The sequence below is a fragment of the Engraulis encrasicolus genome, chromosome 24, assembly GCF_034702125.1.
Source record: "Engraulis encrasicolus isolate BLACKSEA-1 chromosome 24, IST_EnEncr_1.0, whole genome shotgun sequence".
NCBI lineage: Eukaryota > Metazoa > Chordata > Actinopteri > Clupeiformes > Engraulidae > Engraulis > Engraulis encrasicolus.
In genome coordinates, this window is record NC_085880.1 from 38,022,778 (window position 1) to 38,036,510 (window position 13,733).

At 41.3% G+C, this 13,733-nt stretch overlaps 1 protein-coding gene across 2 annotated transcripts in view; it reads left to right on the top strand.

The window, feature by feature from the left end:
- The window catches only part of ube2d3 (ubiquitin-conjugating enzyme E2D 3), a 9,440-nt gene extending 508 nt beyond the window's left edge, over positions 1-8,932 (top strand). Inside the window, exons 2-7 of one of the 2 annotated variants that reach the window (XM_063191920.1) lie at positions 1,363-1,426; positions 5,065-5,096; positions 5,771-5,848; positions 7,220-7,325; positions 8,259-8,352; positions 8,503-8,932. In XM_063191920.1, coding sequence (XP_063047990.1) covers positions 1,363-1,426; positions 5,065-5,096; positions 5,771-5,848; positions 7,220-7,325; positions 8,259-8,352; positions 8,503-8,548 — 420 coding nt within the window. In that variant the 3' untranslated portion in view covers positions 8,549-8,932. Of the gene's footprint in view, positions 1-1,362; positions 1,427-3,000; positions 3,086-5,064; positions 5,097-5,770; positions 5,849-7,219; positions 7,326-8,258; positions 8,353-8,502 lie in introns of those variants that run through there. The other variant, XM_063191921.1, reaches the window with a different exon arrangement.
- The last annotated feature ends 4,801 nt before the right edge of the window (positions 8,933-13,733 follow it).

Genomic DNA, 13,733 nt, shown 5'->3' on the forward strand with positions numbered 1-13,733 from the left:
AAACTACCCCTATCTTCGATCATTTTCAATTTATATCGAGTACGGCACTCTTTTTGGCCTTTAACGTGGTGCCGTCGATGTGGTGAAATGTAGAATGCTTGGTGTGATAACACTGAAGTACTTTAAATAGCTATATACGTTAGCTAAATTGTAAGGTGGCAAACATCCGTACCATAAAGTATATACTTAGGCCTACCGAGGCAATAACCTCACATTGTTGTTCATTTTGTTTACACAACCCATGTAAGAGCGACCACCTATCAAATAAAACTTGGGACGCAGTCCATTTAATAGAAAACGTTTGTATTTTCACTGTGACCGATTTTTTTCTAGAGCCAGTGTCACCCACATACGTTATCAATAGTTGTCCTTTATTTGCTTTGGGTGGCTGACATAACTTCTCTAAACATTGTTAGTGCCTATCTATTGTTCCCTATTCTTTATGATAAGTTGCTGTTGTTTATGTGGCGGTTGCCAGACCCCTAACCATGGGGTTTCTACTTTCTAGAATAGACAGGATGTTGAGGGGGGAAAAAAGGAGTAGGCCTAGGCTAGGTCTATATTTTCACCGTGTCCACAAAAGGAGACAATAACTTGGATGGATCCTCTATGATGGTTTCAGGCACTAAATGTGGAGACCAATGATCTTTTCGTGTTCCTGTATGATCAAAACACACAGACACACACACACACACACACACACACACACACACACACACAAACACAAACACGAGTTTTCTGTTGTTTTGGTTTGTTGGTGATTTCCTTTTTTCTAAACAAAATGTCAATGCTCTCTGTTCACAAATAGCCTCCAAGCTATTAATGATGTAACAGAGATTTGTTGGGATGTCTCCAAAAACACATGGGCGTAGTTCAACAAGTCTAACCCGTCTGAGAGGGTTTGTACAGCGCGATCAGCTGTACCGGCGCGGCGGCGTAGGTCTACGTGAGCTGACATGTTTGGCCTATAGTAAGAATCTGGTTCAGGAGGAGTAGACCCATTGAGAGTACATAGTTATTGTACGATCTCTGAGTAAATCATAAAAGCCTAGAGTCCTCATTGTCTTAGGAAAATGGGGTCTCTAGGCTCTTCTATTAGATGATTTACCTCTTAACTTATCCTGGTTTACTCTTGAACCAGCTTCTTTTCTTGAGAAAATGCATACTCCAGGCTCTTCTATTAGATGATTTACCTCTTAACTTGACCTGGTTTGCTCCTTAACCAGCCCCTTAGTTAGTATAGGCCCCATGTCTACAGTACCTGAGCTGTGTGTGTGTGTGTGTGTGTGTGTGTGTGTGTGTGTGTGTGTGTGTGTGTGTGTGTGTGTGTGTGTGTGTGTGTGTGTGTGTGTGCTTCTCTAGGAGCTCAATGACCTCCAGAGGGACCCCCCGTCTCAGTGCTCCGCTGGACCTGTGGGAGAGGACCGTAGGTTGCTTTTTTGTTATCACTGTTGAATTTAAATTGTATTGGGGGTGGGTGCAATAAAGGCAATAATGATTGTTCTTGTCTTTATTGGGTAGGGTCGTTAGAGAAACTGTGTCTCTGACGACTTAGCAGTCCGTTCCTTAGCCGCTTGAGCCATGGCCGGTGCCGGACTGTAGGTTTCATGCTGTATAAGTGGTCGCCAGTCAATCTGTGTGTGTTGCAGGGGTGGAACTTATTTTTTTCCCCACCAGTCACTGTGGCAGGTACATTTAGAAATCTACTAGTCACTAGCTATTTTTACCACTGAAGTGATTGGTGGGTTGAAAAAATTACCCGTTAGCTCTGAAATGTAAGCTTACCTGTCCTTGGCGGGTGGACGGGTGCTTATTTCCAACCCTGGTGTGTTGTTCTCCCATCCTTTTTTGTGCCGGTCCACCTCCATAGAGGAAACGATAACGTTTCTACGTTGTTAAACAGCGCAGAGCGACTTTCTGGGGGGCCTTCATCCTAATTGCTAATGAGTGATGAATGAATTACCTTTGAATTGTGCATTGTGTTTTTCAAGAAGTCATGAGGCAGGGGGTGGGGGCACAGGAAAGAGCAGAGGGTGTACTAAGAAGCTGTTTCAGGAGCAAACCAGGTTAAGTTAAGAGAGGTGAAATCTAAGAAAATGAGGACTCCATGCTCTAGATGATTTCTCTCTTAGCGTAACCTGGTTCACCCCTGAACTAACTTCTTAGTATAGGCCTCATACCAGGAGGACAATAAATGACTTGTACCCTTTTGTTTGCATTGCTTTTATTATCCTCCATCACTTCCTCCTTCCACCGCCTTCGCCCCTTGCCCCTTTTTCCATGTCACTGCAGGCACTTTCACTTTTGGTTGCTCCCGGGACACAATTAGTCAACCCCACACTGATATGTGGTATTTCTTGAAGGAATTCCCCTATGAAAAGTTTCGGGAAATTTTCTGACAAAGTCCTTTGCGATGACATCAACAAGGATAGTAGGCCTAGAGACTGTTGGTTGAAAACTGAAAAGGAATTCCGCGTCCACCAAGCTCCAGTTTGTGGCTATTGAGAGATGGGACTAGCCTAGTAAACTAGCCCCACCTGCCAGCGGCCAAAATTATTTTTGCCTGCGAGTGGGTCTAGCCTCGGACAATGCCCCAATGCCCTGAATCTGGAAGACCAATCACAACTCGGGATACTTGTTTTGTGGACAAGGTTTTGAGGGAATGACCACAAAGCGTTGGCAAATAGGCACAGGCACAGTTTGAAAAACAACAGATTGTTTCCATTAACAATCTCTCGATGTGTCATTCATCAGGGCCAGACTAAATTACGCATTTAATCTTACATTTAGTCTGGTTTATCAGGCTAAGATGGGACGGGAGCTTGGTGTTGCAGACTTAAAAGTTTTCATGTGACTCTGCTAGTCCTGCAGCCATTTTTTTGAGACGGATGTCTTTTTTGTTGTTGTTAAACTAGTGATTGCTGGTGACTACAGCAGTACAGTTAATGGGGTACAATCCGTCTTTAGTCTATTATTACATGTTCTCTCTCTCTCTCTCCCCCGCTTCTCTTATATATGTGCCTTTTTTATTTGTCTCACTGCCAGCAAGTGATTCTGCTGGCACTATTAGGAAACAGTAAACTAAGTAAGTTGAATCATTAGGATCTGTAACCAGAAACAGCTTGCAGTTCATTAACACACTGATGGATGCTTTTGTCAGCCAAACCCCCAATAATAAAGCTGTTTTCAGGCTTCACAAGTCTTTTGAGATGTCGTGCTGAGTTCCTAATAACGCTTTTGCTGTTATGCATGTGCCTGAATTGCACCAACAAGAAAGCAATCGAAAAACATACAGTGCCCTCCATTATTATTGGCACCCCTGGTTGAGATGTGTTTTTTAGCTTCCAAATATTATTATTTTTCTCTAAATAATATGGGACCTTAATGGAAAAAAAGAGAAAAATCCAACCTTCAATACAAGTGCATTTATTCAGTGGGGAAAAAATCCCACATAAAGAAATAATTATTTGACATCAAATAATGTGTGTCACAATTATTAGCACCCCTGTTGTTAATATTTTGTACAACCCCCTTTTGCCAACAAAACAGCACCTAATCTTCTCCTATAATGTTTCACAAGATGGGAAAAGACAGAAAGAGGGATCTTCAGCCATTCCTCTTTGCAGAATCTCTCTAAATCATCCAGAGACCTGGGTCCTCTCCTCTGTACTCTCCTCTTCAGCTCACCCCACAGGTTCTCAATGGGGTTGAGGTCTGGGGACTGAGATGGCCATGGGAGGAGCTTGATTTTGTGTCTGTTTAACCATTTCTGTGTAGATTTGGCCATATGTTTAGGGTCATTGTCTTGCTGAAAGACCCAGTGACGACCCATCTTCAGCTTTCGGGCAGAGGGCAACAGATTTTGATTTAAAATGTCCTGGTATTTCAAAGCATTCATGATGCCATGCACCCTAACAAGCTTCCCAGGGCCTTTGGAAGCGAAACAGCCCCACAGCATCACTGACCCACCCCCATACTTCACAGTGGGTATGAGGTGCTTTTCAGCATGCGCATCTTTCGTGGCACGCCAGACCCACTTAGAGTGTTTGTTGCCAAAAAGCTCAATCTTGGTCTCATCTGACCAAAGCACACGGTCCCAGTTGAAGCCCCAATACCGCTTGGCGAACTCCAGACGTTTGCGTTTATGATTGTGGGTGAGGAAAGGTTTTCTCCGTGCATGCCTCCCAAACAGCTTGTTGGTGTGTAGACAGCGCCTGATGGTTTATTTGGAGACTTTGTGACCCCAGGATGCTACCATTTGTTGTAATTCTGTAACAGTGAGCTTTGGAGATATTTTGATTTCTCTTACCATCCTCCTCACTGTGCGTGGTGGCAAAATAAACTTGGGTCCTCGTCCAGGCTTGTTTACCACTGTTCCAGTTGTTTTGAACTTCTTAATTATTCCTCTCACAGTAGATATGGGCAGCTGCAGTTAAGTGGCAATCTTCTTGTAGCCTCTGCCTGACCTGTGAAGGTCGACGCACATCTGCCTCACTTGTATGCTGTGTTCCTTTGTCTTTCCCATGTTTAAGAGTGGATAGGAGAAATGGCCTCGGTGTCACGTCATATTTATACCCCAGGGAAACAGGAAGTGATGAATTACTAATTAAATGTTCCTACATACTCTGGTAAACTTTGTAAACTACTGTAGAAATGACAGAAATGCTTCAATTATATTTATTTCCTGGGAATTCTTAAGGGTGCCAATAATTGTGGAACAGGTGATTTAATGAAAAATAATTATTTTTTAGTCAGGGATTTTTTTATTTTCCTACAATTCATTTGAGTTGAAGGCTACACTTTCCTAAAATTTTCAGTGTGACAGTATTCTTCTGCAATAAACACTGAATTTATTTTAAGGCTTTTAACACATCTCAACCAGGGGTGCCAATAATTATGGAGGGCACTGTATACTGATCAGGTCACAGGGGTGTGAAACTGTCCCCCAATAGGATCAGTTAAAACTTTTTCCCAATCAAGTGTGAAGTAGGAACTCAAATGAGTTTGGATGAATTCGCTGCGTTGATCCATTGTCTGTCTGTTGCTCTTTCCCTCTCTCTGCAGTGTTTCACTGGCAAGCAACAATTATGGGACCAGTAAGTATTGTAATATTTTTCTTCCAGTACATTCATTGATTTCAGTGTTCATAATAATAATTTTAACAATAGTTTTATATAGCGCAGAATCATCCATAACATGTAGCTTAATTAATTAATCAAACAGATTCAAACAACAACAATCAAGATCGATAATTGAGAATGACAACCAATTTAAAAGTAGATTAAAATTTAGTTTAAAAAGAAATTCATTATCCGCACATTTCAGGTCTATTTTTGTGCAAACAAGCTTTACTTGACTTGCAAGCTTTCGGTCCTTAGACCTTCATCAGGCAGAGTGCATACCTATGCATGGACTCTGCCTGATGAAGGTCTAAGGACCGAAAGCTTGCAAGTCAAGTAAAGCTTCTTTGCACAAAAATAGACCTGAAGTGTGCGGATTGTCTTCTTTTTATACAGAAATTTCTACTGAATCCTGCACCTTCTAAACAGATGAGCGGTGGCCTATCACAACAAAATAAATTCATTAAAATCAACTGGAATCTGTAATTCAATGATTTCTGTGTTCATGATAAACTTGTCAATAAAGAGAACTTCCTACCTCTCCATTCACCCCGTTTCATTAAGTGTGTTGTGCAGCCTTTGCCTGTCTATCGACTTGTCATACTGTAGTCCCTCTTTTTTAACTGACAGTCTCTTTCTCTTTTTTTCAGAGTGACAGTCCATACCAGGGTGGTGTATTCTTCCTCACAATCCATTTCCCTACAGACTATCCCTTCAAGCCTCCAAAGGTAGGCACGGCCGAGCCTGGGTAATAACTGAAGTAACTGTTTGTAAATCATGCAAAGCAAGTAGTGAAAACTGAGTCTCTTTTCAAGTAGTGAAAAGTGCACTTTTCATGCACAAATGCTTTAAATTTGTATTTTTGTTCACACACCTCAACTGGCCACCATTTAGCTGTTTTTCTTTATTACACAGTGTTTCGGTCCTAGACCTTCATCAGGTTTACCTAATACACAAAGTTTTGTCGTCTATTAAAGAAAAACAGCAAAATGGTCAACGTTTTTCAAATAGAGCAGGGACGCTTTGCCATGCGTATTTCATGTCAAATTTGTGCACAGTAGGACACCTGACAGGCTGACCGCAGGCATGCAAACACGTGCACAAGGTGTAATGTCAACATAAGCCGATCTTTGAACTTCCATGTTGAGGTCTTTCTTGGTAGTCGAACAATGGTGGGAAATATTAATGAGAGCCCCGTACTGTACGTTACCTCAGTGTCGTGCATACATAGTGCTCTGACAGCTCTTCAACAAGTGTGTGCTCTTGTTGGCGCACGGTTGCCATTTCTCTGAGCTCTGCTTGTCTTGCTTGCATGTCTTAGTTACATCCCACATATTTTTAAGTCTGCATGGTTATGTCCTGCAAGTTTTTACGTTTGAATAGTTCATGCCTTGCCTTTTGTGGATTTGCTGTCTTTGTGAGATGTCTGTTCTTGTCTGCATGTGTGTCTGTCCCATGTCGGGATGGGTTATCAGTATCTGGTTCAGATTTCAACATAATTTAGAGATCGGATCAGAATTTTCCCAAAGTTCCCGATACTGACTTTGAGCCAGGTGTAATGTTAATTTAAAATCATAACACTTGCATATTAGTTTTCAGGATGGGATTGTTAGTTTTTTACTTGTTACTTTTTACTTATTAATTGGTTTCCTGTTCTTCCAAATAGTCTACTTGGGCCTTCCTCAAGTTGAAACCCATGCATATATGTGGTTTTGGTATCGGATCGGAAATTCAAATTTAGATGTCGGGATCGGATCGTAAGTGAAAAAACTGTGTATCGGGGCATCCCTAGTCACATGTAGTGCAGTTTGCCTTTTGCTGCTGTCTTGGCTAGGGCTCACACAGGCAACGGCCTCAATGTGACCACCGTACTTTAGTCAAATAAGAGAGAAATTAAAACAAAAAGTGTAGCCGCACAGCAAGCGTACCCCGGGCCTTAGGTTTTGCAATTCCCTTTTTGTGAATGCATTTGTTTGCATATGCAGTTAAACGTAACCTCGTTAGATGGCCTGTTTTTCTTAGATTATCATTATTATTACATGTAGCCAATTACATTTAACGTCCTCTCCCAATGTCCTCTTCACCTGTTCTCCCAACAGGTAGGCTTCACGACCAAAATATACCACCCCAACATAAACAGCAATGGCAGCATATGTCTGGACATCTTGAGATCACAATGGTCCCCTGCCCTCACTGTATCCAAAGGTACGTGCACAACAGGACTACACAATAATTGCCAATGTACACAAGCATCATTGAGTGCGTATACATGCAGTTCAGTATCCCGGATATGATCGGGATATTAAGTATCCCGAATTTGCGTTTGCGCATATAAACACTTCAGTATCCCGAATAAGCCCTTATTCGGGATACTGAGAAATCGGGATATGCTAGGTGGAGTTTTCCGAAAGAAGCCGGGATACTGACGCATGTATACACCTTATCCCGAATACAGGGGCTTCCCATGGAACGCTGTTGCTGGTATCCAGGCTACACGCATTTGAAGAGAATTCTATAATGGGCAAGAATGTAGACTGGGATATAACGTTCGGTGCGCATATAAACACCTTATCCCGAATATGATCATAACCGGGATATGCCTCATATTCGGGATACTGAACTGCATGTAAACGCACTCATTGATTAATTAGTTAATTTCAGCTTAAAGTGATACTGTCATATTTTTGGAAATAAGCTTATTTTACTCCTTCTCTTGAGTTAAATAATAGGGTTTTACCGTTCTCCTGTACTTTCAACCGTTTTCTAGTTATGATAGTGCAAATTTTACCTCCAAGCTCACAGTTAACATTGAGTCCTATGAGTCCAGTTAGCCGCGAGTTGGTCTCATAGGACTCAATGTCAACTGCTAGCATGGAGGTAAAATTTGCACAGCCATACCCCGAGAGCGGTTGAAAGTACAGGAGAATGGTAAAACCCTATTATTAAACTCAAGGGGAGGTGTAAAATAAGCTTATTTCCAAAAATGGGACAGTATCACTTTAAGATGGTGAAATATTACATTGAAGGATTTTCATTGAAGGCGATCCACACATGTCTACTCTGTAAGTATAAGTGAAGCGACAAGATCATTTGCAGAAAAAAAAAGTTGACCCGGATTTCCTTTTTTCTCCCTTTCAGTTCTATTGTCCATATGTTCCCTCTTATGTGATCCCAACCCAGACGACCCTTTAGTACCTGACATTGCACAGATTTACAAAACGGACAAAGAAAAGTGAGTACGCCGCTTCATCTGTGCTGCCAAACAAACTGATACACACAATCGCACTCACTACTGACACAGACACTCACTACATTCATTCCTCTTTACTCTGTTATTATGAATTTCACACGCGCCCTCTTTCTCTCTCTTTTCCATCCCCAGATACAACAGACTAGCAAGAGAATGGACCTCGAAGTACGCCATGTAAAAAAAAATTGCCATAGGTTAAGAGGATTGCACTCAACTCATCCAGGATTGACCCATTCCAAAATCCCAAAGTACTGTACACATTCGAAGTAAATGCTGAAGCAAAAAGTGTTTTTTTATATATATATATCAATATATACATTCATAAATTGCAGTATGCGTGAGCATCTGTATCCTTAATTTTCTTTTTCTTTTTTTTTAACACTAACGATCACTTTTATTTTGAACTGCTGATTTGAGCCATCAGGTAGAGGAAAACGGATACTTATTCCTCATAATTTTAGGTACTTTTTATTTGGTTTTCTTTTTTTTTGTAAAAATGTATAGTTTACAAAGCTATACTGTATCTATTTGCATTAAAAGCTTGAAGGTGTTGGGAAATGGATTTATTGTTTTTATGGAGTACTCATTTGCAAACGTTAAACAGCACACTATCGCCTGCAATGTTTTATGTTTTTCCTAGAGGGCAGCACTGAGACAGTATCCTAGGGCATGAAGGGCATTACTCAACTCATGCTGACCCAAAACAAGAGTGCATGTCATTTCTCCTTTCTTCTGTCCTCTTAGTCAACTGGGTAAATTCAGTTTCATATTGCAGTCATTTAACATTCAAGCTAAACATGTGAAGATGTACAGGTATCTGGAAGAGGAAAAAAAAAGCTTTGTGACACGCAAGGACAAGTGATGTTTTTGAATGAAACGTTTGATGAATGTTCAAGGTCCAAGTCGACAATATGGACAGAGGAAAGGAGACGAATTTGGAGACATGACTTGCACATTGATTGCTGAGATGACGGTGAAACTCCTTATCCATAATAGGTGCACCTTTACAACTGTTCATTGAGGCAAATTTCTGGTGGCAAGTCGCAGCAAATCACATGGTGGCAAATCAATGCATTTATGCATGTATGTAGACATGGTCGATGTGATCTGATGCAGTTCAAACCGAGCATCATAATGGGGAAGAAAGGTTGTTTAAATGACTTTGAACATGGCATGGCTGTTGGTACGAGAAGGGCTTGGTTTGAGTATTTCAGAAAATACTGATCTACTGGGATATTGACACACAACCATCTCTAGGTTTTACAAAAAATGGTCCAAAGAAGAAATGATATACAGGGAGCAGCGTTCCTGTGTGCAAAAATGCCTTGTTGATGGCAGAGGTCAGAGGAGAATGGCCATACTGGTGTGTGCTGATACAATGGCAACATTAAGTCAAATAACCGCTCATTACAACCAAGGTATGCATAAGAGAATCTCTGATTACACAGCACATCATATCTTGAGGCAAATGGGCTACAGCAGCAGGAAACCACATTTGTCCTGTCATACACATTTCTCCTGTCATATCAGCTAAGACCAGGAAAATGAGGATCGGAAAAATATTGCTTGGTCTGATGAGCCTACTGCAACACTCCGGTGAAATGGTTGGAATTTTGGCGTCAACAACATGAAAACATGGATCGACCTTGTCTTACATCATTGTTTAAAACAGCATAAGGATGTTTTTTAAGCACAATTTGGGCCAATCAGTACCAATTTATCTTTATTGGAATGCCACAGTCGAGTATTGTTGCAGGCAGTTAAGGCTGTTCTGAAGGCAAAAGGGGGTTCAACCCAGCACTAGAGAGGTGTTCCTAATAAAGTGGCCGGTGAGCATGTATATATACTGACACGTAGGTGTATATATAGTTTTTATAACTGCATTCAAGATTCATGGTGATTTTATTTATTTATTCATTCATTTAAGTTTTGTTTAGCCCCAGAAGAACTTCTTTGCAAATCTGGTGAGAGCTGGTTGTGGTATTTTGTTGTAATGACCAGGGCTCTAAATTAACTTTTTTCATCTCCAGCAAAAGTGACTAGTAAGGTAAGTTTGCCAGCCAAACACACTCTCACTAATGGGTCAAAGTGGCCAGTGAGTTGGTCTTTTCTACCAGTCAAACTGAAATTTCACCAGCATTTGTCCATTTGGCCGGTGTTAATTTAGAGCACTGGTAATGACCGCAGCTGTGAGCTTGCCCTTGCATGGAAAACCCATTGAGTTTGAAGACACATGGATGCTGACAGTCAGCACAAAGGTCACTTAAGGCACTTGAACACATAACTCACACTGAAGAAACAGCTTCTCTCTCTATCTCTCTCTCTCTCTCTCTCTCTCTCTCTCTCTCTCTCTCTCTCTTTCTATCTATCTATCTATCTATCTATCTATCTATCTATCTATCTGTCTGTCTATCTGTCTATCTATCTTTGTGTTTCCCTATGCCCCTCTCTCTCTCTCTCTCTCTCTCTCTCTCTCTCTCTCTCTCTCTCTCTCTCTCTCTCTCTCTCTCTCTCTCTCTCCCCCCCCCTCTCTGCTTTTCTTTCCCTATTAGGCCAAGTCTATAGGTACGTGTACGTCTTAATGAGTCCTAGTGTTTGGAAATGAATCAAGTTAAGAGCCACCACAGGAGCAGAAGAAAATACTTCTGGGAGACCCAGTATCTATGCATGTAAGCATCATCATAAACCTGTCTAAACATGTGTTGCCACATGGTGTACATCTGCTGTCATTTTAGTCCTTGAGAAGAAGGATGGTTGCGTTAGGACATCTCTGGCAACACAAAGAATTGGCATTTAAAGATGATTATTAAAAAAGCTGTCCAATATTTCATATAAACTGGTGAAGAATGACTAATGGATTTGAAGCACTACAAAAAGTGGGGGTTTAAGTGCTTTTAAGACTTGTTAGTATTAGTATTGCTGTGCACTTTTTATTAAAAAAATCAAACATGTTTAATCATAAATTGTCATTGTAGCACTAGCCTAGTAGCCCATATAGCAACATGGTGAAAGAGGGTTGTTGGCTCAAATCTACAGTATCAACAGGAGCTATTGCCTCAAGTGTCATAATAAACTTCTGCCATTGTAGCTAGCCCCAGAGCCCTATCTCACGCCTTTCGTAAAGTCTTCACGAAAATAATAGATTAATTTTCACGCTGCCTATTCACTTGAATTGCCCCACTGCTGCTATGGTTATCCAAACGTCTGCAGGGGCGGGGAGGGGGTGCTGACAGAACACTGCTGATACACTCGGGACTCACTAATTCGACGCCCTTTCGGTACTTACGCCTTATGTCCCCTAAACCTAAACCTAACCCTAACCTTAACCCTACTTAACCCTAAACCTAACCCTAACCATAACCTTAACCCTAACCTTGACCCTAAACCTAACCCTAAATTGCTTGTTTGAAATGTTTGATTACCATGTGACGGTAGGCTACCGAAAGGGCATCAAACTAGTGGGTCGCTAGGCAACAGTTGGGCAATTCAAGTGAATAGGCAGCGTGAAAATTCATCTATTATTTTCGTGAAGACTTTACGAAAAGCGGGCAATAACGTGAATGCACCACGAAAATTAATCTATTTTTTTCGTGAATACTTCACGAAATGAGTGAGATACGGTTGGCCCCAGATACGTCATGACAGTGTAGAAAGGCACTACGGAGGCGCCTAGAAGGGGATTACCGTAAGTTCATGCCTTCATTTGGAAACCTTGGCAGACTTTCAGCCACAGCAGAAGATGCAGTAAGTGGCCTTGGTCACTTACCAGTGGTTTCCAAACTGTGTCAAAGCATTTGAAGACCAGTTTCACTCAAGACAATTGTGCTGTAATGTAGAGTGCTCTGGGTAATGTGCACCCATTTGAAAAATACAAAAAAAAAATCAATAAATAACGTTTATTCAAATATTTTTGTTCTTTTTAGTTTTTTGTCTTTATTTTGACGGGACAGTGGAGTAGAGTCTGGAAATGAGTGGGGAGAGAGACGGAGAAGGATTGGCAAATGATCCTGGTCGCCGGGTGTAGTAACCCAGTGCCCTACCGTTAGGCCACGGCAGGGCCCAAATATTACTACTATATAGTTTGAAGTTAGAAGAATGGCCTCCATAACTCTTCACAACCATTTGGTGGTATCAACCTTTTTTTCCCATATTTCAGCATCTTTTAGATTTTTCCCATCATTTCCCCCTTCGGAGGGTCTGGATGCTTCCGATCCCCCCCTCAGTTCCAGTGTAATTGAGTAAAGTACTTGGGTACAAGTAAAAGTACAAGTATTCATTTTAGTTAAAAATTACAAAGTACTCAACAGCTACTCAATTGCAGTGCTTGGTCTGCATCCTGGCATGACAAGTGCATTTCTGCCTCCTCATCTGTAGATGAGGTTCCCTTGAGTATTGAAGAGATAAGAGATGTATGACGTTCATTATATATAACTCTTATAGTAATACTTTGTTTTTTCTTATACTTCAGACATGTAAAAGTTCAGGGTTTTTTTTTACCTGATATGTTTCACTGTATAGGCACCTCATGTGGGATTCAGTATCCAGTTAAAACTTTGAAGAATGAGTAACAGACAATATTGTGAGAGTCTTTTCCACTTTTGTCCAAGTTTCCTGGAGTATAGATATCTAGGGCCACAATGCTCAATGGACTGTCTCTTTACACAATTCCCTCTGGGTAAGAATCTCTGCTAATTGGCCATGTAATGTAATAATAGTATAGATTATGTGGTCTCAGTACCCATTTAGCGGAGGCTTTGGAGACCATGAAGCGAACATCAAACATTTCTTCACAACATTATTCCTCAAAGTGAAAAAGAGAAGATGTGCTCGGAGGCAGACTTTACATTATATTAGGCAAACCTAGGCAATTGCCTAGGGCCCTGAGCAAATCCACCCTCCATAGGGGCCGTAACTGTCACACCAGGCAGTCACAAAAACAAACCAAAAAAGTAGGCCTGATTTTTATTTTTCACTTAGGCCTATGTAACTTCGATTAATTTACATGAGAGACAAAGCACTAAAATGGCACCCCGGTTCATCCATGCCAATTGGTGACGTGTTTACGGTTTTGAGGGCCCCATATTTATATTTCGCTGTTGCCTCCCAAAATGACCAGGGGTCCGTTTCTCGATTCTTGTCGTTGCTAACCGTCTTACCGTTCCCTTGGATTTAGTGGTGAGCGTCGCTGTCGAGAGAGAGTTGAGTCGCTCGTACGAAGGACTTTGCTAACGACGATAGCAAAGACGCTTTCGAGAAACGGACCCCAGATCTACCCCTGGATGTGCCTAATAGTAAGACATTAACAAAAGTTGGTTTGTGTGGTCAGAAATCATATTCACTTTAATACGGCCATGTAAATATGA